The sequence below is a fragment of the Candida dubliniensis genome, chromosome 2, assembly GCF_000026945.1.
Source record: "Candida dubliniensis CD36 chromosome 2, complete sequence".
Lineage (NCBI taxonomy): Eukaryota > Fungi > Ascomycota > Pichiomycetes > Serinales > Debaryomycetaceae > Candida > Candida dubliniensis.
In genome coordinates this window covers 539,346-566,110 of record NC_012861.1, presented here as the reverse complement: position 1 = coordinate 566,110, position 26,765 = coordinate 539,346, and the positions used below count along the sequence as shown (strand labels likewise).

The 26,765-nt window shown below is 35.5% G+C and overlaps 12 protein-coding genes across 12 annotated transcripts; 8 read left to right on the top strand and 4 right to left on the bottom strand. All coding sequences in view use genetic code 12, as the record gives it.

Moving 5' to 3' along the window:
* Nucleotides 1–132: 132 nt before the first annotated feature.
* Nucleotides 133–1,167, bottom strand: CD36_17540 (small glutamine-rich tetratricopeptide repeat-containing protein, putative; the record flags this gene model as incomplete). The annotated part of the gene is made up of 1 exon (XM_002418186.1): nt 133–1,167. The coding sequence occupies one exon, from the start codon at nt 1,165–1,167 to the stop codon at nt 133–135; it is 1,035 nt and encodes a 344-aa protein (XP_002418231.1).
* Nucleotides 1,168–1,466: 299 nt separating this feature from the next.
* On the bottom strand, nt 1,467–5,036 carry CD36_17530 (conserved hypothetical protein; the record flags this gene model as incomplete). The annotated part of the gene is made up of 1 exon (XM_002418185.1): nt 1,467–5,036. One exon carries the CDS (start codon nt 5,034–5,036, stop codon nt 1,467–1,469), a length of 3,570 nt encoding a protein of 1,189 aa, XP_002418230.1.
* Nucleotides 5,037–6,657: 1,621 nt separating this feature from the next.
* Nucleotides 6,658–8,292, top strand: CD36_17520 (GABA-specific permease, putative; the record flags this gene model as incomplete). Its single annotated transcript, XM_002418184.1, has 1 exon — nt 6,658–8,292. The coding sequence occupies one exon, from the start codon at nt 6,658–6,660 to the stop codon at nt 8,290–8,292; it is 1,635 nt and encodes a 544-aa protein (XP_002418229.1).
* Nucleotides 8,293–9,501: 1,209 nt separating this feature from the next.
* On the top strand, nt 9,502–10,530 carry CD36_17510 (Syringomycin response protein, putative; the record flags this gene model as incomplete). Its single annotated transcript, XM_002418183.1, has 1 exon — nt 9,502–10,530. The coding sequence occupies one exon, from the start codon at nt 9,502–9,504 to the stop codon at nt 10,528–10,530; it is 1,029 nt and encodes a 342-aa protein (XP_002418228.1).
* Nucleotides 10,531–10,920: 390 nt separating this feature from the next.
* CD36_17500 (TRAPP subunit, putative) lies at nt 10,921–11,573 on the top strand (the record flags this gene model as incomplete). The annotated part of the gene is made up of 2 exons (XM_002418182.1): nt 10,921–10,974; nt 11,052–11,573. The coding sequence occupies 2 exons, from the start codon at nt 10,921–10,923 to the stop codon at nt 11,571–11,573; spliced, it is 576 nt and encodes a 191-aa protein (XP_002418227.1).
* Nucleotides 11,574–11,860: 287 nt separating this feature from the next.
* Nucleotides 11,861–13,141, bottom strand: CD36_17490 (NADPH dehydrogenase; the record flags this gene model as incomplete). Its single annotated transcript, XM_002418181.1, has 1 exon — nt 11,861–13,141. One exon carries the CDS (start codon nt 13,139–13,141, stop codon nt 11,861–11,863), a length of 1,281 nt encoding a protein of 426 aa, XP_002418226.1.
* A 1,211-nt stretch (nt 13,142–14,352) lies between these two features.
* CD36_17480 (dihydroxyacetone phosphate acyltransferase, putative) lies at nt 14,353–16,518 on the top strand (the record flags this gene model as incomplete). Its single annotated transcript, XM_002418180.1, has 1 exon — nt 14,353–16,518. One exon carries the CDS (start codon nt 14,353–14,355, stop codon nt 16,516–16,518), a length of 2,166 nt encoding a protein of 721 aa, XP_002418225.1.
* A 665-nt stretch (nt 16,519–17,183) lies between these two features.
* Nucleotides 17,184–17,531, top strand: CD36_17470 (conserved hypothetical protein; the record flags this gene model as incomplete). Its single annotated transcript, XM_002418179.1, has 1 exon — nt 17,184–17,531. One exon carries the CDS (start codon nt 17,184–17,186, stop codon nt 17,529–17,531), a length of 348 nt encoding a protein of 115 aa, XP_002418224.1.
* Nucleotides 17,532–19,778: 2,247 nt separating this feature from the next.
* On the top strand, nt 19,779–20,333 carry CD36_17460 (an1-type zinc finger protein, putative; the record flags this gene model as incomplete). Its single annotated transcript, XM_002418178.1, has 1 exon — nt 19,779–20,333. One exon carries the CDS (start codon nt 19,779–19,781, stop codon nt 20,331–20,333), a length of 555 nt encoding a protein of 184 aa, XP_002418223.1.
* A 355-nt stretch (nt 20,334–20,688) lies between these two features.
* Nucleotides 20,689–21,951, bottom strand: CD36_17450 (hypothetical nuclear protein, conserved; the record flags this gene model as incomplete). Its single annotated transcript, XM_002418177.1, has 1 exon — nt 20,689–21,951. The coding sequence occupies one exon, from the start codon at nt 21,949–21,951 to the stop codon at nt 20,689–20,691; it is 1,263 nt and encodes a 420-aa protein (XP_002418222.1).
* Nucleotides 21,952–22,711: 760 nt separating this feature from the next.
* Nucleotides 22,712–24,385, top strand: CD36_17440 (SUMT, putative; the record flags this gene model as incomplete). Its single annotated transcript, XM_002418176.1, has 1 exon — nt 22,712–24,385. The coding sequence occupies one exon, from the start codon at nt 22,712–22,714 to the stop codon at nt 24,383–24,385; it is 1,674 nt and encodes a 557-aa protein (XP_002418221.1).
* Nucleotides 24,386–24,718: 333 nt separating this feature from the next.
* On the top strand, nt 24,719–26,080 carry CD36_17430 (aminotransferase, putative; the record flags this gene model as incomplete). The annotated part of the gene is made up of 1 exon (XM_002418175.1): nt 24,719–26,080. The coding sequence occupies one exon, from the start codon at nt 24,719–24,721 to the stop codon at nt 26,078–26,080; it is 1,362 nt and encodes a 453-aa protein (XP_002418220.1).
* Between the last annotated feature and the right edge of the window lie 685 nt (nt 26,081–26,765).

Below are 26,765 nucleotides of genomic sequence, written 5' to 3'. Positions count from 1 at the left end.
CCTTTTATTTCATTTAATCCATCGTAAACTTCTACATTCAAATAATTAATTAGAGTCATTTTCTACATAGATGCAAGAAGGCGCTATAAAATAAACCTAATAAAATATATGGATCACCCTGTTCTAATTAAATCATTCAGACTTGTCACCTTGGCTTCCTTTTCCACCCATAAACTGATTGAACATTGGGTTATTCATTATATTAGACAAATCTGGGCCATTTTCGCCACCTAACCCCATTTGCTGTGCCATTTGTTTTACAGCTGGGTTGTTGAACAAATTTTGCATAGCAGCAGGATTGGACATCATTTCTTGAGCAGCTTGCATAATTTGTGGGTTGTTCATCATCTCAGCAAGATTTGGCATACCACCACCACCACCCAAGAAGCTGCTCATGTCAGGTAAACCACCTGCACCTGCATCTGCACCTGCACCTGCATCTGCACCCGATCCTCTAGAGCCAGAGCTTTCACCTGATTTATCGGTAGTGGAAATAGAATTTTCCAATTCCTCTTCAACTCTCTTCTTGGCAGTTTCGTATCCTTTTCTCATAGCATCAGATTTGGTTTCTCCTTCGACTTCTAATCCTTTCTTGTATGCTTCCATGGCAGCCTTGGCATCTCCTAAGGCATATTTGGCTAAACCCAATCTAGAGTAAGCCTTGGAAAAGTTTGGATTCAATTTAATGGCCTTTTCGGCATCTTCTACTGCTTTGTCGTGTTTTTGGGAAGAAGAATGGGCAGCAGCTCTGTTGGAAAGGTAAACAACATTGGTAGGATCCAAACTAATGGCTTCAGTATATTTGGCAATAGCTTCAGTATAATCCTTTAATGCCATAGCTCTATTACCTTGTACTTTTAATTCATCAGCTTTGGCCTTGGTATCGGCGTCAATCTCTTTTACCGCTGGAACAGATTCTGATTTTTCAGATGTTGAGTTGGATGAAACCGTGGACTTGAGCAATTCTGGCAATGATTTTCCGTTAAAAACATCCTTTAAGATTTTGGAATCATCATCTTTATTGACCTCAAAGGCATCAGCAATACAATCAATGGCAACATCCATTGATTCGGCATAATCTTCAGCTACTTCTTTTTTAGCAACAGATTGTTTCAAAAAATCAATGATGGATAAGGCAATATCCTTGTTAGTAATGGTTGAAGACATAAGGGAATATAGATCAGATGGTGTGGGGATATTAGTTTGGAAACGTGTTGTCTATGATGTGGAAAATTGACTTACAAAACTGGAATTTTTTTTTTTTTTTCTTCTGGTACTTCTATTATCGCCTCTGTTGGCAAAAGCTAAAATGTACAAAATAAAGTCTAGTAACGTAAATAAACCGTTCTTTCATTGCCTCCAGAATGTTCTATAAAATTACTGCAAAAAAAAAGAAGAAAAAAAAAATAATGTATGGGCAAAGGGGAGGAGAAACAATACGCCGATCTATATATATATATATATATTTATTTATCTTTTCGGACTAAAAATATAAACTTCGATAATTCAGTATTGCGCTGCTTCAATTTTTTAACTTCTTCTACAATATATCTCTTCATACCAAACCTCAAAAACTCAGTTCTAAATTTTAGGAAATCGGATATCTCTGCGGCAATTAATTCATGTGACCACTTGATTTCGGAATTTAACTTCATGATATTCTTAACAGTTTCTGATTTTTCGACTACTAGTTTCTTATATCTTGCCTTTTTGCTTGTTCCAACAAAGTTTGACAAGAACCCTAGACTGTCATCTTCAAGTTCTTCTTCTGGTATAGGGTGAATAGATAATGAACTATCACGTCTAGAAAGAGGCTCCTGACCATTGGAGTTTTCTTGCAGGTCATGTAATACTGTATCATGTGGCTCCATTTGCCTCAATTCCAGATTTATATGACAAATCGCATAATACATTTGTTTCCATGAATTAATGTCAGAAACAAGTTTTTGGATGCCATTTAGCAACTCATCACCATGCGTCTGGATCCAATAGAAGTATTCTCGTGCCACACCTAAAGTTCCTGCCTGATTGTTTACTTCAGGATAAGTAAATATATCATCAAAAACTGTGGTTACGTTCAATCTATAAATAATTGTATCTAACACATTTTTGCAATCCACCTGCTTGCTGTCACCAATACACACAAGTTTTGCAAGCCTAGAAAACAAATATGCATACTTTTGGAAATTGCTTAAAGAATATTCCAAAAAATATTCAATCTCTTGGATCTGGCTTAGCTTATAAGTGATTTCTCCCAAGGACTGCTTGTTCATATCAAGTTGTTCACTGATTTTCCGTTTCAGTTCAAGTATCAGGGTTTCTTGAGAATATTCAGTGAGGAAAGTTTTGAAAAATTCGGATCTATTAATGGACTCCTGAAATGTTAAGCCTTCAAACAATAGATTAAAATCATCAATCAATCTATTGATCCTAACTTTATGAAACATTGGTGATGTCGAAATCCCAAATCCATAATTCTTCCAGAACGCTTCCTCACTGGGGAAAGCAGAAAGTGGTTGCCTTAATTTGGTTAGATACAATATCTGTTTTATATTTCGTAAGGACTTATAATTGCAAAACCCGTCTCCATTTTTGAAAAATATCAACCAATCTTTTTTACCGCCATCATATTTGGCGTTCAATGCCACTACATTCTCTGTAGCACCATGTGGGAAATAGTTTTGTAAGTAATAGTCAAAAACGACATTCTCTATATTCTGGAATTTCTCAGATTTTGTAGACTTCAACGCCAGAAAGCTCAAATAATCAAAAACATTATAATGGTTTTTGAAATCTTCTCCCAAAAAATCAAGTCGTGAATCTTTTAATACTTCTTTCAAGTTTTCTAATCTGTTGTACTTTACATATACCATCAAAGGAGATAGACAACGTTGATTTAACTGGTTCACATTGACTAAGTTGTCTCGGTTTGACAACATTTTTGATTCTGGAATACCTCTGAGAAGAACATGCAATAGCGTATTTCCTGACTTATCAACATGCTTGTCATAGTCAACACCTGTCTCACCGTATTTCTTGTACACACAATCAAACCCAGCTTCGATTAATTCAACATATTCAGGATGGTCGTAACACCTACAAAGACTAAACAAAGGAGTATGTGAGTTATTGTCCTTTTTTTCCCAATCAATTAAAGGACCAATTTTTGATATAAGCTTGTAGTTGTGGAACAAATAATGACCAACACTTCTTCCAGAAATATCAGTCATATTAAAATAAATTATCTGTTCGTCCAATGTAGCATTCTCCAAAATAATGTCGACTAAATCATCGATAATTTTGTCATCAGTTTCTTCTATTAATGCACACATCAACAAGTTTTGATTAGTCATGACATTTTTCTCAAATAGAATACTATCTATGGGAATCCAATTGGGATCCAGATTAATTAAGCAATCATAGATGTCATATCTCTTTGCCTTTACTGCAAACATTAAACAACTTTCACCATTAATGTTCTTACTTTTAATAAAATGGTTCTCAGGTAATTCAGTATCTGGATACTCATTCTTAACCAATTTTAAAATTGATTCCACTTTTTCCAAATCATTATTTTTAATAGCATTCCATGTCTCATAGTTTTTTTTTGAATTTTCAATCAAGTCTAAATACCCCGACTCCTTTTTCGAAAAATGAAACAATACTGCATCCAAGTTGCTCATGATGTAGTTAAATTGGCCATCATTAGTATTATCAATCGAGTTAAAGTGCTTAATATAGTAAATGTGCGCTTCAATGTTGTCTATTTTGGAATGTATAATAACCATTATTAAAAGTCCGATCAAAGTGTCTGCGTTTATTACTGGATCAACTGTACCGCTTTTCCTCTGTGTGAGTATTCGAAATGTGTTGTAAACAACTTGAGTCTTAGCCGCCAGATTCATGATAGACGAGTCTGTCAATTTCTCAAACTCTTGTACACCTAAAGAAATACGTTCATGCAATTCATTCATAAGCCAAGGTTCATTGACAGGAATATCCAATTGATTTAAGGACAAACAAGACAATTTCTCGTATTTTTCTTTCGTTAAAATAAGAAAAGCTTCAGGGTCGTAAGTTTCCTTATCATCATTGGGGCAATTGAACTGGAAAATTAATTGTGACCATAACACATCATACAAGTTGAGTTCAACATATTCATGTACCAATTTATTTAAATCTATGCCCGGGTACATGCTGATTATGTGATTTATTAAATTGTAGGTTTGTTCACTGTTTGGGTTATCCACATTTACACTATCCAGTATGATACTAAAAGCTTCCTGCAATATTTTCTGGAATTCAAGTTTGATATGAGATAGTTTTTTGCGATTTTTGTATCTTAGCACCCGAAATTGATAATTGTTATGGTGAAATAATCGATAAAACTTATCACTTACAGCTTTGGATAATAATGGGAAACTTCTTAATAGTTTTTCAAATGTTACTGAATCAATGTCTTTTTTTGTTTCATTTGATTCTCTTACTTGAGGAAGTGGAGGCAACATCTTTCTTGGTGGGATTCCTCCAAACAAAGTGCTCTCGATATAGATGATCATAAATTTGCTTCTTTTCGGGAAATAGTCGCAAAAGGAACTAAAGTACTGTATCGACAAAGTTTTCAATTTCAAGCTTCGCCTAAACCCCTTACCGGTGTAAATGATTCTATTTTTAATGAGAACTTGTTTATTGTTCAATGTATTATAGATAACCAGCTGCTCCTTTGAAATGGGAGTAATGGTGCAGGAAACAGGTGATGCTGTATTTATAATATGAGATCTAATGAAATCTTCATTGTTATAACATAGTTCCTTTAAAGGTGTTTTGGAGTTTGAACTTTCTGTGGTTGGGTCATAGTATTCGTTCAATACATGGGCTGGAGGTACTAATATGGTAAAATTTGTGTGATTGGATTGCAATTCATCCACGACGCCCTTGAGTGGTGATTTAAAATATTGTGGATTATTAAATATACAATTAAGAAATGGATTGTGCAAAATCGGTAGGTAGGAAATTGATTTATAAGTAGATGTCATTATCTCCCAGATACTGTCATCAACAAAGGTCTCTTGAGTCCTGTGTTTGTTGTTCTTAATTTGACTTGACCGTTACACTTTTTTCTGTTGTCAATGGGTACGATTTTTTTTTACAACTCGCGTAGACCACTCCATGCTTTGCCACACAAAACAACTAAAGAAGCAGTTCTAGTATGATAGTTCTATACTGAAGGGTGGTTAAAAAAGAAAATGTATTGGTATACCTCGCCAATGTAATGTGGTCTTTGTGAACTCTTGGTTATACAGTATACAATGAGAAACGTTGTCACAAACAGTTGCAGAAAAGTGTATGCTAATGAAACATATCTTCATTCTCATGGTCTTAATTAGGTAATATTTAATAGGTGCAAATACAAACAACTGGTTTTTCATATGGACTCAAATTATAACTTTGCTTTATTTTTTTTTTAAAGGAAATAGAAAGACGCTAATGGCAATATGTGCTAAATCCAATTTGATTTTTTGAATGTTCACCATAGGTTTTTATTTTGGTTGAGGTGATTGTAGGTTGGTCATTATTGAACAGCAAGTTTAATAGTAAAGCATATTATTGTGACAAAGTAGTGTAGAACTCATGATAGGAGTTGTTTCTTTGACAAACTCAGTCACCAAGAAGTTCGGTGCACCCATCATTATAAAAATATATTTTTGAAAGTGCTCCTGCCAAGACTAAGATTCTCAGACAGGGGTTCATTCGTAATAATTCAAAAGGGTCATTAATCGTACTATCTGTAATGTTTAAATTAATAAAAAAAAAATTGAAGTTGAGCATTCTTTTGTTTGCTACAAAGAAACACTAGATTTGTGCCACTACAAGTGAATAAGCATACGGTTAGAAACAAATTTGACAACAGTGGAGAACAAATGTACTATGAATAAATTCCTTTAGTATTATTATTATTTTTTAATATTAAATTATGCACTGAGGATAGATGATTGACCAGAAGTAGTTGCTGAATCATTCACCAGAAACAATCTATTTTGGGTAAACAATTGCACAATTTTGATTATTTTTCATTTCAGGATTGGAAAAGTACGGTTTCCCCCACAGGTGCCCACAGTGTACAGTAGATGCTGAAAATTGAAGCATGCAAAATTAACCTAATTTGGAAGTGCTTTCGGACTTTAGGTTTTTTTGTTAACACTTATCTGGTATATTCTAGCGGCATCTTATTGACAATAATTATATTAAAGAAAGTTAAATTAAGTTTGCGGGGTGAATGTAAAAAAAAAAAAAAACTACTTCCCAGTAATTGTTAATCGTTAGCTGTTGAATAGTATCTCTAAAACTCGGTCTTTAGCTAAGCCAATGATTTTGGAAAAACACGAAGTGTGCAGAACGAAATAAAATAAAGAAAAGTAATCTAACTAACATTTTGCAGCAATTTGCATTTAGGGTTATTTTTTTTTTTTTAGCTAGAGTCTTGTTTTGTATTCTATATTATTTCTTTTTCTACAATGAAAATTAAATCTATAAACAACATAACCCCCCAACACAACTAGAAAAAAAAAATCAATATAAAACCCTAGCCCTATTTTCTGATTTCCAAAAAATGCTGGGAGCTGGTTTTATTGTAACTATCCCACGGGCACAAAACAAATGAGATCTATTACATCTAGAACAGAAGACCATCTTCATAATGTTATATCACACAGATCTGAGGTAAGATCTATTGACCCACAACACAACGCTGGTGATGTTGAATTGTTAGCTCAAATTGGGTACAAGCAAGAATTGAGACGTCATTACAGTACATTTCAAGTATTTGGTATTGCTTTCTCAATTATGGGTTTGTTGCCAAGTATTTCCTCGGTGTTATCGATTGGTCTAGAAGGTGGACCAGCTGCTTTAGTTTGGGGCTGGATCCTGGCATCCACATTTATCCTTTGTGTTGGTACTAGTCTTGCATTTCTTGGGAGCGCCATTCCCACCTCTGGGGGATTATATTACTACACAAATTATTATTGTCCAGATGCGTTTCGAGTGCCATTGAGTTTCATGATTGGATGTTCAAACTCATTGGGTTTAATTGGTGGATTGTGTAGCATCAGTTATGGTTTTGCAGTTCAAGTATTGTCTGCTGTCTATATCCAACAGGATGGAGGATTTGAAATCACCAATGCAAAATGTTACGGGATCTTTGTCGCTTGTGTTGTTTCCAATGCCCTCATATGTTGTTTGGCGACTAAGCAAGCTGCTTTGTTACAAACAATATCTATCGTGGTAAACGTGTTCTTAGTTATGCTATTCCTAATTGCTGTTCCAGTTGGTACAGGACACGGGTTTAATTCTGCTGGCTACATTTTTGGTACATTAATCAACAACAGAGACTACGGCACTGTGTGGTCCTTTTTCTTAAGTTGGATGCCGGCTATCTGGACTATAGGGTCGTTTGATTCAACAATCCATTGCAGTGAAGAGGCGAAAAATGCACAGAGAGCTATACCTGTGGGCATCATTGAATCTATTAGCGCATGTGGAATTTTAGGATGGGCGATTTGCATTGTTTGTGCTGCTTGCATTAAAGATGGTGACGTATCCAGAGTCCTTGAATCTGACACCGGTTCTGCCATGGCACAGATTATTTATGATGCGCTTGGTAAAAAATGGGCGGTTGCGTTTATGTCGCTTATTGCTGTGGGACAATATTTAATGGCAGTTTCAGAAATGATTGCGTTGTCGAGACAAATTTGGTCTTTCGCTAGAGATGACGGTTTGCCAGTTGTGTATAATTTTGTGAAATATGTCAATCCCAGAATTATGGTGCCTATCAGAGCAAGTATTTTTGCGGGAGCTTTATCAACATTGGTGGGATTGTTGGTGTTAATTGGAGATGCGGGTTCAGGGGCGCTTTTTAGTCTTGCAATTGCTAGTTTACAGTTGTCGTGGGGGCTTCCTGTACTACTTGTACTTTTGCCATACGGAAGAAAAAAATTCATAAGTGGACCATTCCATTTTGGCCCCAAAACAAATTCGGTAATCAACGTTATTACGATTTGTTGGTCGGTGTACGCAATCGTATTATCTATGTTCCCGGATACCAGAAAGGTGAATAAAGAATCCATGAATTACACAGTTGTAATCAATGTTGGTGTTTGGTTATTAGCGTTGGTTTACTATTTTGTTTGGGGGTACAGATTTTACAGCGGTCCCAAATCTAATCTTGATACAGATGACGATGTTGTTTTTGGTACAGAACCTGAAGTTTTTGCAATCAATGAAGAAAAGAAGTAAATGCCTCAGTTTAGGTTATGATGAAAGATATCGAAGTGGCTTATGACTTTTTGTAGTTTTGTTTATAATAACGTAGTACATACAAAGAACAAGTTTTTGTATTTGCAGTTAATGGTGGGAACAGTTGATACATTTCTATAAAGCGGAAAGAAGACGTTGAGAAAAAAAAAAAAAAAAAAAAAAAACATCTCAATAACGCACAGGATTAATCTGAACCCATTTTATCACCAGTTCAGTTATAGGATGTTGTTGTTTATGGGTCTCGAAATAGTAGGATATCAGTTGATGTATGGCTCGACTTTGGAAGTGTTGCCAAATAAGGGCATTCCAATGCTTTCCTGTATAAGGCGAACTTTGCAGTACAGGAACGACTAAAACTTGGCAACAACAAACGCGTCAATTTAACAGTTATCACACTATTATAATTTTAATTCTTGCAGGAAGAACATGCGAATTTCCGGTTGTGTCTCTAGACGAAATCATCTCTATATCTTATTTCACAGAAGACTGCTCGTTACTGACAATCACTAAGACTATCTATTTGGTTGATTTGTCATTAAAATCTAAAATTAAAATACATTACAATACTAGAGAAGGTGTTGGTGCTAAGTTTAGAGTGAAGAGAGAAAAACTGTATTCATAGATAAAACTCTGTGTTGTGGTCTTGAAAATCGTGAGATTTCTTTTTTTTGTTATTGAATGTTTGTGATTTTCTTTCTTTGTCTCTCCCCCTATATTTTCTTGGTTGTTTCTTTTTTTCTGTCTTTTTATTCAGGTATGTCTTAATATTTTTGGTGGCTAATATCTTACACGCATGATGGAAATATCTCTCTAATCATCATCATCCGCCTAAAGAAAAACAGAAACAAACAAAAAAAAAAAAAAAATGCACACAACAAACCGCACAAGAAACACATACACAGAGGATAGAAAATTTCACGCTTTAGACGTCATCCCACACACTTACATCTTGTTATTTATAATCAATATATACTCACACGTCTTTAAAGATTGGCGATATCATCTTTGTCTGTTTGGATCTTTATAATTTATAAAAGCGTTTCTTCAACCCGAATCATTTTTCTTTTTCCCGCTTTCCTTTTCATCAAATAAGTGCAAGGAACTTTATATAAATCGCTTACTTTTGTTCAGTGCTTATCCCTGTTCCGTATCCATTAGCATCTAAGCTGGAGTATATTAGTTACAAGTATGAATACATTCAAACCACCAGCAAACCTCTCAAGAGTGCTTTCACAGCCTACTTTTTTTGAGAAAATTACCATTACCGAACAGCCTAGTTTGATCAATGGTATACCTGATGGTATACTTGCCTTGATTGTGCCAGTTGTTGCATATTGGTCCTATTCGATGTTTTTCCATATTATTGATGTTTACGAATTAGCAGAACAATATAGAATCCATCCTTCAGAGGAAGAGAAAGCTAGAAATAAAGTCACCTTATATGAAGTTATTCGTGATGTCATTTTCCAACACATTATTCAAACTATTGCTGGATTTGCAGTTTATTGCATTGACCCAATTCCTAAGACTGGATATGAAATGTATGCCATGTGGAACTTGAAGTACAACCACTTGCCTAGTTTTGTTCCTGATTGGGCTATCTATTACGGATATATGTATGGATGGTCGATCTTCCGTATACTCATAGCCTTCTGTATTATCGACACTTGGCAGTTTTGGTTACATCGTATTATGCACATCAACAAAGCCTTGTACAGAAGATTCCATTCCAGACATCACAGATTATATGTTCCATATGCCTGTGGGGCTTTGTACAATGATCCTGTCGAAGGTTTTCTTTTGGATACTTTAGGGACTGGCATTGCTTCCTTGGTCACAGGATTATCGCACCGTGAATCTATATTTTTGTACACCTTTGCGACTTTGAAGACTGTTGATGATCATTGTGGTTACAGATTACCATATGATATATTTCAAATCATATTTCCAAACAATTCAGTGTACCATGATATTCATCATCAAATGTGGGGGATCAAAAATAATTTTTCTCAACCATTCTTCACGTTCTGGGATGTTTTGAACAATACCCAGTACAAGTTTGTTAATGAGTACAAGGATTTGCAGAAGCATATCACATTGACCAAGTACAAGGAATTTTTGGCTAAGAAATCCAGCTCGAAACTGAAATCAAAACAGGAATTAGAAATTGAGGAAGAAGAAGAAATTATTGATAAAGAAACTAAGAAAGATATTTAGCTTGCAACTATGGGCATTCCAGTTTTAAGAATAAAAAGTTTAATTCAGAAGAGAAAACAGTAATGCCTTAAAAAAAGGAGAAATAAAATAAAATAACTTTGGAAACTGTTAAATTCAATAGCGTTTATATTTTGTAATGAATTGTTTTAATTAATAATACTTTAATAACATTTTGATCTGTTTTAAAGTCTACTGTAACCACTTCATTGGAACTGCTGAGTATTGGAATGAGTGCGTGTCGTGGTAAATACGTTTTGGTCTCTCTGTTTTTTTTGTTTTTTCTGAAGTTATTGTCTTCCTCTCTTTTGGAGATTTGATTTGGTTTTGTTCGTAGAATAACCCTTCTATTTATTTATTTGAACACTTGATAATTATATTACCTTTAGCATTATGTCCAAGAAAACAACAGGAGACGATATATGGAAAAACAGTGTTGACAAAATTGTATGTATTTTTTTAATCTTTTTTGATCCAAATTATAGTTTTTTACATTGTCATTCAAATGACTAACATTTGTATAGAATTCTGAATTATTCACATTAACGTATGGATCAGTGGTGGCACAACTATGCCGTGATTTTCAAAATAATTATCTTGAAGTTAATAACCAATTGGATAAGATGGGATATAACATAGGATTAAGATTGATTGAAGAATTTCTAGCCAAGACAGGTATTAGACGATGTCAAACATTCAAAGAAACCGCAGAAGTTGTATCTAAATTGGGATTCAGAATATTCTTGAATATACAACCTACGGTGGAAAATTGGTCAAACGATGGCAAATCATGTTCTTTAGTTATTCCTGAACCCAATCCATTAACTGAATTTGTTGAATTACCTATTACCACTGATAGCAAGATAGCCAAAGAATTATGGTACTCGCAAATATTATGTGGAGTGTTACGAGGAGCTTTACAAATGGTACAATTAGATTGTGATGTCAACTTTGTTAAGGATGTATTGAGGGGAGATGATAGAACTGAAATTAGGTTGAAATTGAATAGGATATTAAAAGACGAGGTGCCTGCTGGTGAGGATTAAATAATACTTTTGATGATGCTGAGTTGTTTTCACTCTCGCTGATTCCTATTAACGAAATTATAGATTGGGAGAAGCTGAGTGTCTTTTCAATATCTTAGATAGGTTTATAGTTATATACTACATTTACTGTAAGTGTTTATACAGAAGCTTATAGATTGTATCAAACCAAAATAAAAATAAAGTTTTTCATATCTATTAAAATCTACAGAAAAGCTCTCAATATATGTATAAACAAAGAATGAACTCAAACTAAACAAAAAAAAAAAAGAAATTGAATTTAATCTTGTCTAAGCTAAAGGTACCCCTAACACCTTAACATTAGGGTCAGCCTTGCTTTCTTCTCCATAAAATGGATAGGTGTTATAACCATAATCATCTTTATTGTAAAATGTTGATCTATCATAATCATTCAATTCATTACCCTTTTTAATCCTATCAGGTAAATCCGGGTTGGCAATGAAATATCTACCAAATCCAACCAATGTTCTGTCATCTGCGTTGGCATCATTCTCAATAGTCTTCCAATCGTTCTTTCTGTCGTAAGTATAGTTACCTCCTCTCAACAATGGACCTTTCCAAATTTCCCTAACAAAATCTACATTACAACCCTCAGTACCTCCATCAGATGTGAAACGTCCTTCAACCACATCAATGAATGCGAAACCTTTTCCTTCATCTGCTCTTCTCTGTAAGCCTTCGACAATGTAAGAGTAGTCTTGTTGCCCTTCTGGGTTTATGAATGGCACCTGAAACTTGTTTAAAGGTGACAATCTGATGGCCAATTTGGCAGGATCGACAATTGTGGAAACATGGTCAACAACCTCGAATAAAAATCTGGCCCTGTTTTCAATTGACCCACCATATTTGTCAGTTCTCTTGTTGGTTCCTGGATGAACAAATTGCTCAAACAAATAACCATTGGCACCGTGCAATTCAATAAAATCAAAACCTGCCTCATCAGCTAATTTAACTGCTTTGGCAAATTGGTTATAAATGATATCTTTGATTTGATCTTGAGTCAATTCTTGAATTGGATTGCCAGCTTCAATCGCATCTTGTTCAGCCTTTTCGTTTTCATAAATTGGACTTACTCCAGTTAATGGTAATCCTTCATCTTTCAACAACTTGGCATTACCAACTCTACCTAAAGCCCATAACTGGATGGCTATGGTGCCGCCAACAGAATGAACTGAGTCGGTGATTTCTTTCCAAGCATCCTTTTGTTGTTTATTCCAAATTCCTGGAACGTTAGAGTAAATCCCTTGATCTAATGATATTAAGGTCGCTTCTGTAATCAATAGAGATCCACTTTTAGCACGATCGGTATAATACTTTTTCATTAAGTCTGTGGGTACGTGATCATCTGTAGCACGATTTCTGGTGGTTGGCAAATGTGCGATTCTGTTTTTGATAGTCTTATTACTGACTTTAATGGGTTTGAATAAATTGGAATTCGAGATTGTCATTATTAATTGTTGAAAAAAAAAACTCCAAATTTGTTGTTGGTTGGTTGGTTGTGGTGGAAAAACTGGATTATATATCAAACTAAATGTTGAAACTCGACGCATGAAACGCAATTGTGGCACATTACATTGTTGAACTGCCCAAAATCGGTTTTTTCCTTTTCTTTTCTCTTTGCAGCCGGAGATTTCGTAACTCTTTTTTTTTTTTTTTTTGGATTACTAATAAACTTTGACACAATCCATGTATGTAGAATAGAATCTTTGAGACCCACGGGAGGGACAGTAATAATATACCAAACTCTCTATGCAAGATGTAATTCGCAGTTTTAATTGGACATATCTGATGGGTTAGGAATATAAATGCTATTTCTAATCGAATTCAAAGGTTTGCTAGAATCATTAATCTTGAAGAAAACACCAATCTAATTCATATTGAAAAATAATTGACCAATAGAATGGTCACATTGAATATAGAATATTTTTTTTGTTTTAGAGTGTGATGTCCGTCACGGCGAAGTATTCCTCCAGTCAAAAAAAAAAAAAAAAAAGAATACCTATTGTTGAAACACTTGGTATTTCATCAAAGCATTGTATTATTCCATGCCAATCTCGTAGTTGAATATATTTACAAATAACCTTGCATTTAGTAGCGATGGGGTGGCAGTGATAGTATTCAGCGAGAATTCTCTTGATTATTTTATTTTTGATTATTGTGCTTCAAAATGATCTTATGTCTTATATTAACTCAAATGTTTTACCAGAGATCAAGGTTGATTTGGCGGTAATGACTTTTTAAAGGGTCAATAGGGGAATTCTATTGAATTAGCTCATTATTCTGACAAAAAAATATTGTTTGTCATAACAATTCTGGTTGTATAAATAATAAGCTTGTTAGAAAAACTCAAGATATTGCATTGGCTTGCAGTGTTAGAATTAAAATACTATAAACCTTAAACAAAATTTGTCGTTGCATATCTCCTTATTACATATTATGGATAAATTAAAATATCACGTGATGAATAGAGAGGGTGTAACTAGCAAGCTAAACTCCGCTTTTAAAGTTTTTTTGTTGGGGTTGATATTATTTATCATTTTCATTTTTTTAAACTATTTATCATTAAAATTTAAATTAGAAGGCGTTAACCGAATTGATATATATAAGAGTAATAGATAATCTTTTATCCAAAACTAAAAAAAAAAAAAAAAAAAAAAGTGTGGAAAACTTAGGCGATTGGTTTCCAGGTACAAGGGAAAGGAAAGAGCAATCCAAATCTGATAATTTAAAAGCCATTACAAATCAATTGAATCGAGTTCCCATGTCCCGTGAAACACCAGATCTGTTATCATCCTCATTCTCATCAACAACAACTTCCCAACCTCATCCCCATAAGCATGGCAAGAAGAAGTCAATGCTACATTACTTTCAACTAATCATTCGATCTATAACATATGATCTAGTATTATTCTTTTTTGACTGTGTTGTTCATACATTTTTCCGTGACATTCGTAGTACAGGAAACTTTAATATTCCCCAAAACGGTCCTGTTATATTTGTCATTGCTCCACATCATAATCAATTTGTTGATGGATTAGTGGTAATGACAAAAGTGAAGGAGATTCTGAACCGACGAATTGCCTTTTTGATTGCTAAAAAGTCTTATGATCGAATGATTATTGGTCAAGCTGCCAAACTTTGCGGATCTATTCCTGTTGAGCGTGCACAAGATTTTTTGAAATCAGGACAGGGGAAAGTTTTTGTTGACCCAAGTGACGACTGTATTCTAATTGGTGAAAACACGGCATTCACAAAACAATGTCAGAAAAAGGGGCTAATAGGATTACCCAATTCATTAGGTAATTGTCAAATTGCTAGTATTGAAGATGATACCCATTTAACGTTGACAAAACCATTTAGTTCTAAAAATACAGAAATCCAATCAAGAATTGATAAAACCTTACGTGATGGTACATCTTTTAAAATAGCCCCACATATTGACAACCATGTGGTATTCGAGAATGTGTTTAATCATTTGAATGATGGTAACATATTAGGAATTTTTCCTGAAGGCGGTTCTCATGATCGACCCGATTTGTTACCATTAAAACCTGGAGTAGCCATTATGGCACTTGGTGCCATTGCACAGCAAATGGAAGAATACGAAGACAACGATAACAATGGCAACGGAAAATACGAGATACAGCCTATAAGTGTTGTTCCAGTTGGTTTAAACTATTTCCATCCTCATAAATTTAGATCCCGGGTTGTCATAGAATTTGGAAAACCAATTGTAGTTGATCAATCCATGGGCAAAGAGTACATGGAGCACCATAGAAATACTGTGGATAAATTGCTAAAAGTTGTTACTTTTGGATTAAAACAGGTGACCCTTACTTGTGATGACTATGACACGTTGATGGTGCTACAAGCAGCGAGAAGATTATACACTTCTACCAACAGAGAGCAAATCCCACTACCAATGGTTGTTGAAATGGATCGAAGATTGATCAAAGGCTACCAGCAGTACAAGGATGAGCCTGATGTCAAAAAATTGAGGGATGCTGTTTATCATTATAATCGAAAATTGATGAGATTGAATTTGCATGATCATCAGGTAGAATCATTGGATAAGTTTGATAAATTGAAAACATTTCAAATGTTTGTCAGCAGGTTTTTCAAGTTTTCGTTATTTATGGGACTAAGCTTACCTGGTATAATTTTATTTAGTCCAGTTTTTATAACGTCGAAGAAGATTTCTGCACGGAAAGCAAAGGAAGCTCTTGCTTCTTCACTGGTCAAGATTAAAGCTAAAGATGTACTCAGTACCTGGAAAATTTTGGTGGCATTGGTATTAGCACCAGCATTGTATATCTTTTATTCTATTATTGGGACATATTTAATTGTTAAGCTGCAGCTAGTTCCTCACTTATCAACAATAATTATATTTAGTATTTGTTATGGTTGGGCAGTTTTGACTACGTATGCTTCGTTGAGAGTTGGCGAAATTGGAGTAGATTATTATAAGTCATTGAAGCCATTGTTCATTTCATTGATTAGCTATGAGAAGGACCAATTACAAATTAGAGAATTGAAAAAGACAAGGGAAGAATTGCGTCAGCGTGTCAATTTGTTTTGCAATAATTATGGTCCGGGAATGTTTGAAGATTACGATGAATTTTATCGCAACTATAACCAAATGGAAACGGAGACAGATTATGATGAATACAATCCACCGCCACCACACAAAGCATTACGTCGTCAAAACAGTTGGAATTCTTTGGATTTGACACTAAACAATTTGTCCGATATTCCCATATTTTCTGCTGCAGATTTGGAACAGTCTAATGATATATCAACATCAGAACTGTCTGATGAGGTAAACAACGAAAAGGAAGTCGAAGCTGAAGATGTCGAGAACCATTCAAATGAAATAAGCTTGCGTCTTAGAAAGGCAATGAGAGCAAAGCGACAGAATAGTTTTTGAAGACCAATGTGAGTGATTACTAGTGTTCTGTTGGATTTATCAATTGCAATCAAAGTAAAACTATTAAATATGACCTAAATAAATTATATTGTGTAATTAAACTTATATCAAGATTATTAAGGTTAGCTAAAACCTAACTTGATTTTTGTATTTATCATTTTTGTAAAGATTTAGTTCAATTTCAGATATCAAAAAATAATAATTGTTTAACAAGTTTTTTTTTTTTTACAACCACCAATCAATGAAAATTAACCACGACTATTGATGTCATTGAATTATTGGCACATGGATCCCAAGTTGAAAAATATGTAGTTCACATTCTTATTGAAATTTGTAATAGATAGATAGATGCCTATTCTGTTCCATAGTTATTCGTATATTTTTTTTTTTTTTTTTGATTTTCCCACACTTAGAACTCTTTGTAGAAGAAAAAAAATCAAATCAAATCAAACTGTAAGAAAGCTATTCAATTCGTATTTTGCCCTTTACTGTTTGTTGCAAGTGTAAACCTTCTCAAAATCAATCACCACATGACTGAATGATTCATTAGTATCCTCATTTATTGAACTTTACAAATTAAAACACTAAAATCATTTGTTTTGAATTGAGATCAAGTAACATTGGCACACGTTAATTAAATAGACTATCACATCCTTGTACGTTTAATGCATTCACAGCCATTACCATTAATAGAATCGCCAGATTCAATAGAATTAGATCCCATCAATCATGAGAATTTGGCTATCTACGGATATTTGATACTAATATCTACATGGATATTGTTCATCATTTCAGTAAATTCAATTTTCGAAATTTGGAGATTTATAATTCAACCATTACAATTGTCATCATCATCATCAATAGTATTACATGACAAATTAACAAGTTTTTTTGAAACTATTGATTCCTATATAATAAAATTATGGTGTATCTATGTAGTATGTTGGTGGTGGGCCATTGTATCATGGAGTGGGATAAAATTATTTCGTCATTCTAAAGGTATTCAAGGGTAAATTGTATTCTTACTTGAAATAGTATTTCAAATAGAATTTGCAAGAGTTGCAAAACTAAATATATCAGGTTTTTAAACCTCTCTTTCTTGCTCATTACCTCTAAATTACGATGCAATAGATGGGTAGTCCAGCCAGCCAGTTTAAACCAAGTTATCATTATCTATTGAATTTTTCTAACCATTCCAGCATCTTCTGGCATGATATCAGATTGTAGTGATGTTGGCAATCTGCTATTGATCATTTTCTTCTTTTGTGTTTTGAAGTAGTATAGTTGATCAGATGATTGCGTTCTTTTGACTACATTCAACTACAAGATCATACGTCTAATAGATACAGATGTTATCTGATTAGTGGCTATGCTTCATCATTCTGTGCTGGCTACCCTCATGCACATTAGAAATGAGTAATTTATGACCAAACAACACTTGAAATATTGACGTCGGACTTACTTGCAACAGCAACTATTTGGAATACTGTTGATCAACCAGAGCTGTCAAAACTGGAACACCAAAATTAATAGCTAATCATTCACATTATTTAATAGGGCTTGCTTTAACTAGGCTTTGATAAAGAATTTCGCAGGCTCGTGGCTCTACTTCTAGATTTATGAAAGGAGTAACCAAGAATGACACACAAAAAAGAAATGCTGAGGCTTTTGTTACTAACAATTGTTGGCTGTGTTCCTTTTTTTTTTTGGCGAGAGAACGCGTATCGATACAATACAATACCAATACATATTTAAAACTCAACAATGGTGGAAAAAAAAAAAAAGAGAGAATGGGAATGTTGGAACTAATTCAAAGGGGTTAAAACAACTCCTGATAAGAGGAATATAAACAAACTAGGTTAAAAAAAAATAGTAAAAATGTTGGTGTTTTGAATTTGCTACAAGCCATGTTTTCTTGAAATTTCAGTTATATGCTGAAATTGGTTTAATGGAAAAGGGTTTACAAATATATAAATGTTGATGAAGATCCTACTCTTCGTCCCATGAATATCTGCGCTATCTTCCTGTAGAAACCAATATTAGACATTTGACAATTTAACTTATACTTTCCTTTACATATTATTCTATTAAAGTTCAGTTGGAATATAATGCTTGCAATCTTTTACTTATTTGTATTATGTTTATGTACCCCAGTTCCAGCTGATACGGAATTGAAGGCAGTCAGCAATATACTTGGTCAAACAAGTGCTTCCCCATCTACATCTACATCCACTGAACATCAAGCAATAGAGCCACTTTACAAGATTGATCCTAGTGCTAAACCTAGTATATCATTTAATAATAACGACGAGATTTTGAACCATGAAAGAAAGCTAGCTAACGAAGGCAAAAAATACTTATTGGGCAAGTAAAGACCTCCCAAAATATTGTGGAAAATCAAAGGGTGCTTATAGAGGAGCTTGGTTATTTGATATTTCAACCAAGCAGAGGAATCAGCAAGGTTTTAGTTTGATTCTAGATATTGTTTTTATATTGTTTTTTATTCTTTTGGTTTTTATTCTCTTTTTATTGGTGGTAGTTGGTGGGGTAGAAATATATATCACGAAGTTATGTTATAGACAACATGATAATCTGGATTGACATGTAGTGATTAGCTTGATAGGGTAGCTTTAATACTAGTACTCCTACTCTGTTACAAAATTATTGTTCAAGTAAAAGAAACGACGACCATCTAGAAAGAAGGTTGCAACGTAGGGAATAGTACAGTTACAACGCTGTTTATTTCTTTTGTATGGTCCACAGAGAATGTCAAAAAAAAAAGAATGAAGCTTTCACAGTTTATAAATGCAAATTCTAGTTTTTCTTTGCCAAACTTCTGGTGCAAATTTCTTTTTTTTTTTTATGTTGGTTGGTTCGTTGTCTTTTTTTGCCACCGAAGTACATTATTTAGTCTATTACGTTTAAATTTCTTTTGTTTCTGTTTGTAGTCCTCGCCTCACTTAATTCCAACTGCGACTAATTGCTCCTACAGTTGTTGTTGTTGTTGTGTGGTGTGTTTGTCCTTATCATACAAAATCTTGTCATTTTTTCTCGGTTCACTTCATTTCATCAATTTGCCATTTATAAACTCGACAATACTTATCCCAAAACCACATTTTCTTTTCTTTTTTTTTTTTTTTTTTTGTCCTTTTTAAATAGAAATTGTTTTATTTTATATCCTTTACCTGTTTTTTTTTTGTTTTTAGTTTTATTTACTATCAACCCACCTCACCTTTGCCAGAATACATAACTATTGAATTATGAAAGTTACTATCAGATTATCTACCGAATCATCCTTTTCCGTGACTATCCCAGACAATGCGACAGTTGATGATTTGAAACAGTCTATCAAAGTTGGCTTACCAGCAGATATAACATTGCCACCTGATTTTAAAGTGATTTATAACGGCTCGAAATTACAGCCATACTATGCTGAGTTGCAATCCTTTGGGATGCAATCCGCTGAAGATAGCTCTTACACAGTTATTGTGATGTCGGATAATGTGGATACACCACCAATAACTCCACAACAGTCCATAGAGTCTTCTGCAACATCCAACAACTCGACCACCACCACCACCACTGCTACCACCATCAAAAAGACCAAGAAAAAAAGTAGGTGTGCTTTCCACAACTGTAATTCTGTACCATTAAGAATGGTAGGAACTTGTACCCATTGCCAGGGCAAATTTTGTGCTAAGCACAGATTATTGGAAGACCATATGTGCACGGGATTACAATACTGCAAAGACAATGCTCATGAAAAGAATGCCATGAAATTACAAAGCGAGCGTACCATTGTCAATAGAGTATAACCAGCGGGGTTGTATGTTTCATGACGTTGGCTGTCGATATGAGTTCAATAGAGAACCTCAATAATGAAAATAGCCTTCTTAGTGTTTCTGCTGTTTATTAGACTCTATTCTCACCCATCGTTTCTCGATATATGCTTTGCTATCAAGAGCTCAGTTTCCTAGTCATATCTGCTTTGATTTGTTTATGTTTACGTTAATGGATTGGTTTTCTTTTAATTTTTTGGTTGTTTCTATCTCGTCATCACGTTCTAGTCATTGATTTTTCTAGTTTATTTGTTTGTCTTACACATCTTTTATAGAGATAAGATTAATTAACGCATATATTTAAATTGTATTTCGATTCAGTAGCAAATAACTATTCTTTATATAAAAGATTGTCCAATTCTTCTTTAAATTTTCCATTTGTGACATTATTTGCCTTCTTTAAGATTTTCTCTGCTTCCACATACAAATCATCTTGTTGTTTACTATCAACTTCATACAAGTTTCCTAATGAAATCATAGCTTCAGCAATACCAACCCATGTTTCTGGGTCCTCCTCATCTTTGGCTCGTTTCAAGTAATCTAATGCTTTGGTAATCAACTCTTGTGAAATCTCCTGCGCTTGCTTTTCTGTCAACCCTTCCAATTCTTCAATTCCATCATACTCATCATCATATTTCAATGTAGTAAACACCAGGTATGGCACTTCAGACTCTTGTAAATAAGATTGTCCCAATCTTTGACAAACTTCTCTCTTCAATTCTGATGATCCATTCTCTAATTTTTCCAAATTATCCAAGTACAAGTGAGTATGGTCTCTCCACCATTGATCATATTTGTCACTATTCTTAATTTTGTACAACGGGTGGTTTTCTGACAACTCAACCGATTCCTCTTCTTCGTCTTCATCGTCGTCGTCATTCTCATCGGAGTCATCATCACCTTGATTTTTTCTACCAAAATTATCGACAATGTCTAGTATATCATCCAATGCTTCTAAAATGTCCAAAGTCTCAAAATCATCAAAAATGGAATAGTCGTTCAATTCCTTGGCTCTAGCTTCCACAGATTCGTAAACACTTAAAGTGGCATCTAACAATTCGTCGATTTCCCTATCCAATTCTTTTGTGTCAGATTCTAAAGTTAATGGGGCAATGTATTGCAACAGGATTTGATCAAGTAATATTTTGGTTTTGGTAACTAACAAGGTAATGTCATTGGGGTTTTGTTGCAAACCCAATTCAACTCTTTCCAAAGCTGCTGTAAAATATTCCTTGACTTTATCCAATTCTTCAGTATGGAATTTACTTAGTTCAGCTAAAGCAGTTGCGTAAATAGCATGAAAAACAGGTGGAAGAGGCAGCTTATTCTCTGTATCGTTTTCACGTAATAATCTGTCACATTCATGAATTAAACCGTTCACAAGTAGCTCATTGTCTCTTTCTGATTCCAAGTAGGTCTTGTGTAACCCCTTTAATTGGGAAATTTCATCATTTGCATCGATTTCTTCTGGTAACTCAATAGTCAATTGGTTTTCTGAAGATGATTCCTCGTCTGAGCTTTCTTGATGAACTTGTTCTTTCTTTTGTTTTTTGGCTTTAGCAGCTTTTGCTAACCCTAATGTTCTCTTGGCCATAACTGCTTAATCTGAATCGGTAGAAATGAAAATATTAAGAAAAAAGCTAAACTTGCCATACACTCATTATATGGCATGTTTCAGTTTTTTTTTTTTTTTTTGCTTTGCTAACAACATCAGATGATCTACAACAACAACAACAAAGTACGAGATATTTTCGTGTCTCTTCTTCACAAATTCAAACAATAACAACTCACATCAAAAGCCAAAGAGCAGAATAATTCTACAGCAAACCAAGCAAGACAGGTTAGGGGGTCGATTCTGTAGATACACCACAGATACGAAAATACCTGGAAAGAATTCTAGTATATTTATACTATGGTTTCTTAGAGCCTTGCCTACTGGGGTGGTGATCAGTACCATACCTGACATCATGTACCAATCAATTTCTTTCAATACTCGATGACTAACAACAGATCTGACCTAGACAATAAACTACAGTCGACAGATTTAGCATCTATGATCAAACAACCTGCAACCCTTCCATGTATATTTTGTTTGACACAAGTATTCCACACCAAGCTTTTATATGCAGTCACCATCCAATTACTGATTACGCAATTTCACACATACAATTGTAATCGCTGTGATTTTTTTACCTCACAGCATAATCCGAAATATATTTTTTTCAAACCCCACTCCCCATCTTTGATCCAGAGCGATGCTGTGATGCACTTTTTTCTTTCTTTATAAATAACAGACTTTGCACCCAAATTGTGTTGTTTTGTTTTTTTATTAGGTACCACAACCGTTCTTGTGTATGACTAATTTGCTTACCTCCAACACAACAGCCGGAGAGATCCACTTGTTGATTGGATACTCTGCTGTTTCCAATACCAGAATCACCTCGATCATTGAGTCTGGCGCAAACCCAATTCTCATCACCGATTCACAGCCACAGAGCTTCCCACCCAATATGACACAATATGTAACCAACAACAGACTAGAGGTAGTGGTTGATGAAGATTTCTCAACCAAAATTCTTCACTACTTGTCTACTCTAGGTCGACCAGAGGTGGATCACATTGTCGATCGAGTATTTGTGTCGTTACTGAACTCACGCCTTCCCTTGAAACAGGAGATATATCAGAGATGTTGCAAGTTGCGTATACCGGTAAACACAACCGACTCGCCAGATTTATGCACATTCACAATGTTGTCAACCTACACTTCGGGTGATTTCCAATTGGGGGTGACCACCAACGGGAAAGGATGCAAGTTGGCCCTGAGAATAAAGCGAGAACTAGTGAACTCGTTGCCCCGCGACATTGACGTGATATGCAAGCAGGTGGGACAACTAAGACGACAGATACAATTGGAAGATAAATCTGAGTCAGAACATGGAGAGCACGAAGACGATGCTATCAACAACCACAAGTTCAACACATTCGTACCAGAGTTCAACAAGACGCAAGAAGATCTAAAGCTACAGAGAGCGAGATGGCTCTCACAAATAGTCGAGTATTACCCATTGAAGCAATTAGGGTCTATTTCAATCAAGGATCTCAGCAGCGCCTATAAGTTGCACAAGCGAGCCAACGAGCTTGAAGAAGGTTCGAAGACCGGCCAGATGACCTTGGTCGGCAGTGGACCCGGGTCTGTGTCGTTACTCACTTTGGGAGCATTGCAGGCTATACAGACAGCCGATTTGGTGCTAGCAGATAAACTAGTTCCGCAACAGGTTTTGGATGTGATCCCCACTACACACCACACAAGATTGTTCATTGCCAGAAAGTTTCCTGGCAATGCCGAAAAGGCCCAGGAAGAGTTGTTGGCATTGGGATTAGAGGCATTGAAAAGAGGCGAAAAGGTGGTTCGTTTGAAACAAGGAGACCCGTATATATTTGGGCGTGGAGGAGAAGAGTTTAATTTTTTCTCGCAACATGGGTTCACGCCGGTGGTTGTGCCGGGGATTACCTCTGCATTGGCGGCACCAGTGTTGTCGAACATCCCAATGACACACAGAGACGTTGCTGACCAAGTTTTGATTTGCACTGGTACAGGCAGACGGGGAGCCGTGCCCAGCTTGCCTGATTTTGTGCCGAGCAGGACTACGGTATTCTTGATGGCCCTACACAGAGTGGTTGAGTTGATCCCGTTGTTGGTCAACAACAAGAGGTGGGACGAAAACTTGCCTGTGGCAATTGTCGAGCGAGCATCATGTCCCGATCAAAGAGTCATTCGCACCACGTTGAGCAAAGTTGGAGCGGCCGTCGAGGCTTGTGGATCGAGACCGCCAGGGTTGCTCGTAACAGGATATTCCTGCGACGTGATTTGGAAAAGGAAGATTAGTGAGAGCTTGCCTTGGGTTGTAGAGGAAGGTTGCAGTTCACGAGATGACAGTGATTTGAAGAGAATCGTCGAGCTTGTCAATGGGAACTGCAAGGAGAGCAGTGTTGTCGGTCTTAACTTGCAAAAGGAAATAGCTGCATAAGTGTGTAGTATGCAGTGTATTACAGTATAGATACTATTATTAGCTTTAATTTATTTATTCATTTATTGATTTATTTATGTATTGAGCGCTACCAGAATAGTGATGTGGATGCGGTATCGGCGCGGTTTCTTCCCGAATTTGAGTTTTCCTGATTATTATTATCTCTCTTGCAAATCGAAGAGCCACAATTAGTCAGAGTAAAATTTAGCACACAACAAAAAATATCAGATATCGAAATGCAACTTTTCGACATCACATAATCTGTTTGTGGTTACAATTATTTTCTAAAAAAAGAGATCGGTTTGTTCTTTTTTTGTTCTTTCTTACATCTTTATGTTAAAACGGATAGCTCCAATACGACAATTGTACAGAACATCCAGAGCCATGGCCACCAAATCAACAGACCCAACGAGTTTGCATAATCCGTATTTTCATCAAAAGCCGGGACAAAAAGATATTTGGTCGTTGATCAATGAAACTGCAGCCCAAGCACAACAAGAATCAGGAGAGCCGATTGTCAATTTGGGACAAGGGTTTTTCTCCTATAATCCTCCTGAGTTTGCCATCAACGCTGTTGGCGAAGCATTGACCAAACCCCAATTCAACCAATATGCACATGCTCGCGGAAACCCAAACTTGTTGAAACAAGTGGCAGAACATTACTCGCGGTCATATGGACGTGCCGTTGGGATCGACGAAGTTCAAATCACCACGGGTGCAAATGAGGGAATGTTTGCCATTTTCTTTGGTTTCTTGACCCCGGGCGATGAAGTAATTGTGTTTGAACCATTTTTTGACCAGTACATCCCTAATGTCGAAATGACGGGTGCGAAGATCAAGTATGTGGAAATTAAGTATCCCAAGAAATTCGACAACGAGGTTGTCGCGGGCCAGGATTGGGAGATTGACTGGGAAGGATTGAATAATGCAATTACTGACAAGACAAAGATCATTGTGATAAATACCCCACACAACCCAATTGGCAAGGTTTTCACCGAGGAGGAATTGTACAAGATTGGAAAACTTGCAGTGGACCACAATCTAATCCTTGTCAGTGATGAGGTTTACGAGAACTTGTATTATACAAACAAGTTTCCTCGTCCGGCTGCATTACCACAGTTACCTGAGTTGGCTGAACGAACATTGACAGTGGGTTCTGCTGGGAAATCATTTGCCGCCACTGGTTGGAGAGTAGGGTATATTCAGGGCCCTGCCAATTTGATAAAATTTGTAACTGCAGCTCACACCAGAATTTGTTTCTCGACCCCAGCACCATTGCAACAGGCAGTGTCGCAGGGATTTGAGCAGGCAGAGAAAACCAACTATTTTGAGACCACTCGAAAGGAGTATGAGCACAAGTACAAAATATTCACCAAGGTATTTGACGATTTGGGATTACCCTACACTGTTGCTGAAGGAGGGTACTTTGTGTTGGTGAACTTGCTGAAGGTGAAGATACCTGCAGATTATGAGTTTCCTGAGACCATCAGTGATCGTGGCACTTTAGATTTCAAGTTGGCGTATTGGTTGATCAAAGAAATTGGAGTTGTTGGAATCCCGCCCACAGAGTTTTTGACCGAATCAAACAGAAAGGGGAACGGCTTGGAAAATTGTGTCAGATTTGCTGTTTGCAAAGATGATGCTGTTTTAGAAGATGCAGTGGAGAGATTGAAAAAATTAAAAGACTTTTTATAAACCCCAATTGTTTTTGAGGGGGATAGTCCGATATACATCTGAATAAATGTTAGATTGTAGTAGGCTTTTTTTTCTTTATTTAAACAATTTACTCTTCTTCGAGGTAATAACGAAGGTTGTTTCAAAGAAATTGTAATCTTCTGTATGGCTTTCCCTCGGCCTTGCCTAATTTTAGTAACCACTTTGTTATCCAATATTTTGAACAAAAAAAATCGTATTCAAACGGTAACTATGTCTTGTATGCAAAATGCTTTATTCAACGACACCATTTGATGTAGTACCAACTCTTGATTTGCATACGTTAATATTCTGCCTTTTGAACCAAGGTATTCAAATCATTGCAACATCAAGCAAGGAATAAATCAGACCACTGAATATTTTTGTTTGAGAAAATGTGTGCAGATATTAATTAAAAAGTGTCACAGAAACCTTTTAGACAAGTATTGTTACTTCTATGCTGATAAAACTGGTTGAATCCAACAATCAATTATGAACTTCGTAAAACTTCTTTTAAATGAGGACACAACCAGCAACTGTAAAGTGTGAGACTCTGAAATATGGCTGCAGTACGTTGAGTTTTGAAAACTCTCCAGCTGTATTTTTATATAATGTATTTCAGCTTCTAAGTCCATGACAACATCAAGCATGTTATCAATGAAAGCAAGAAAGAGAAATAATACCGGCT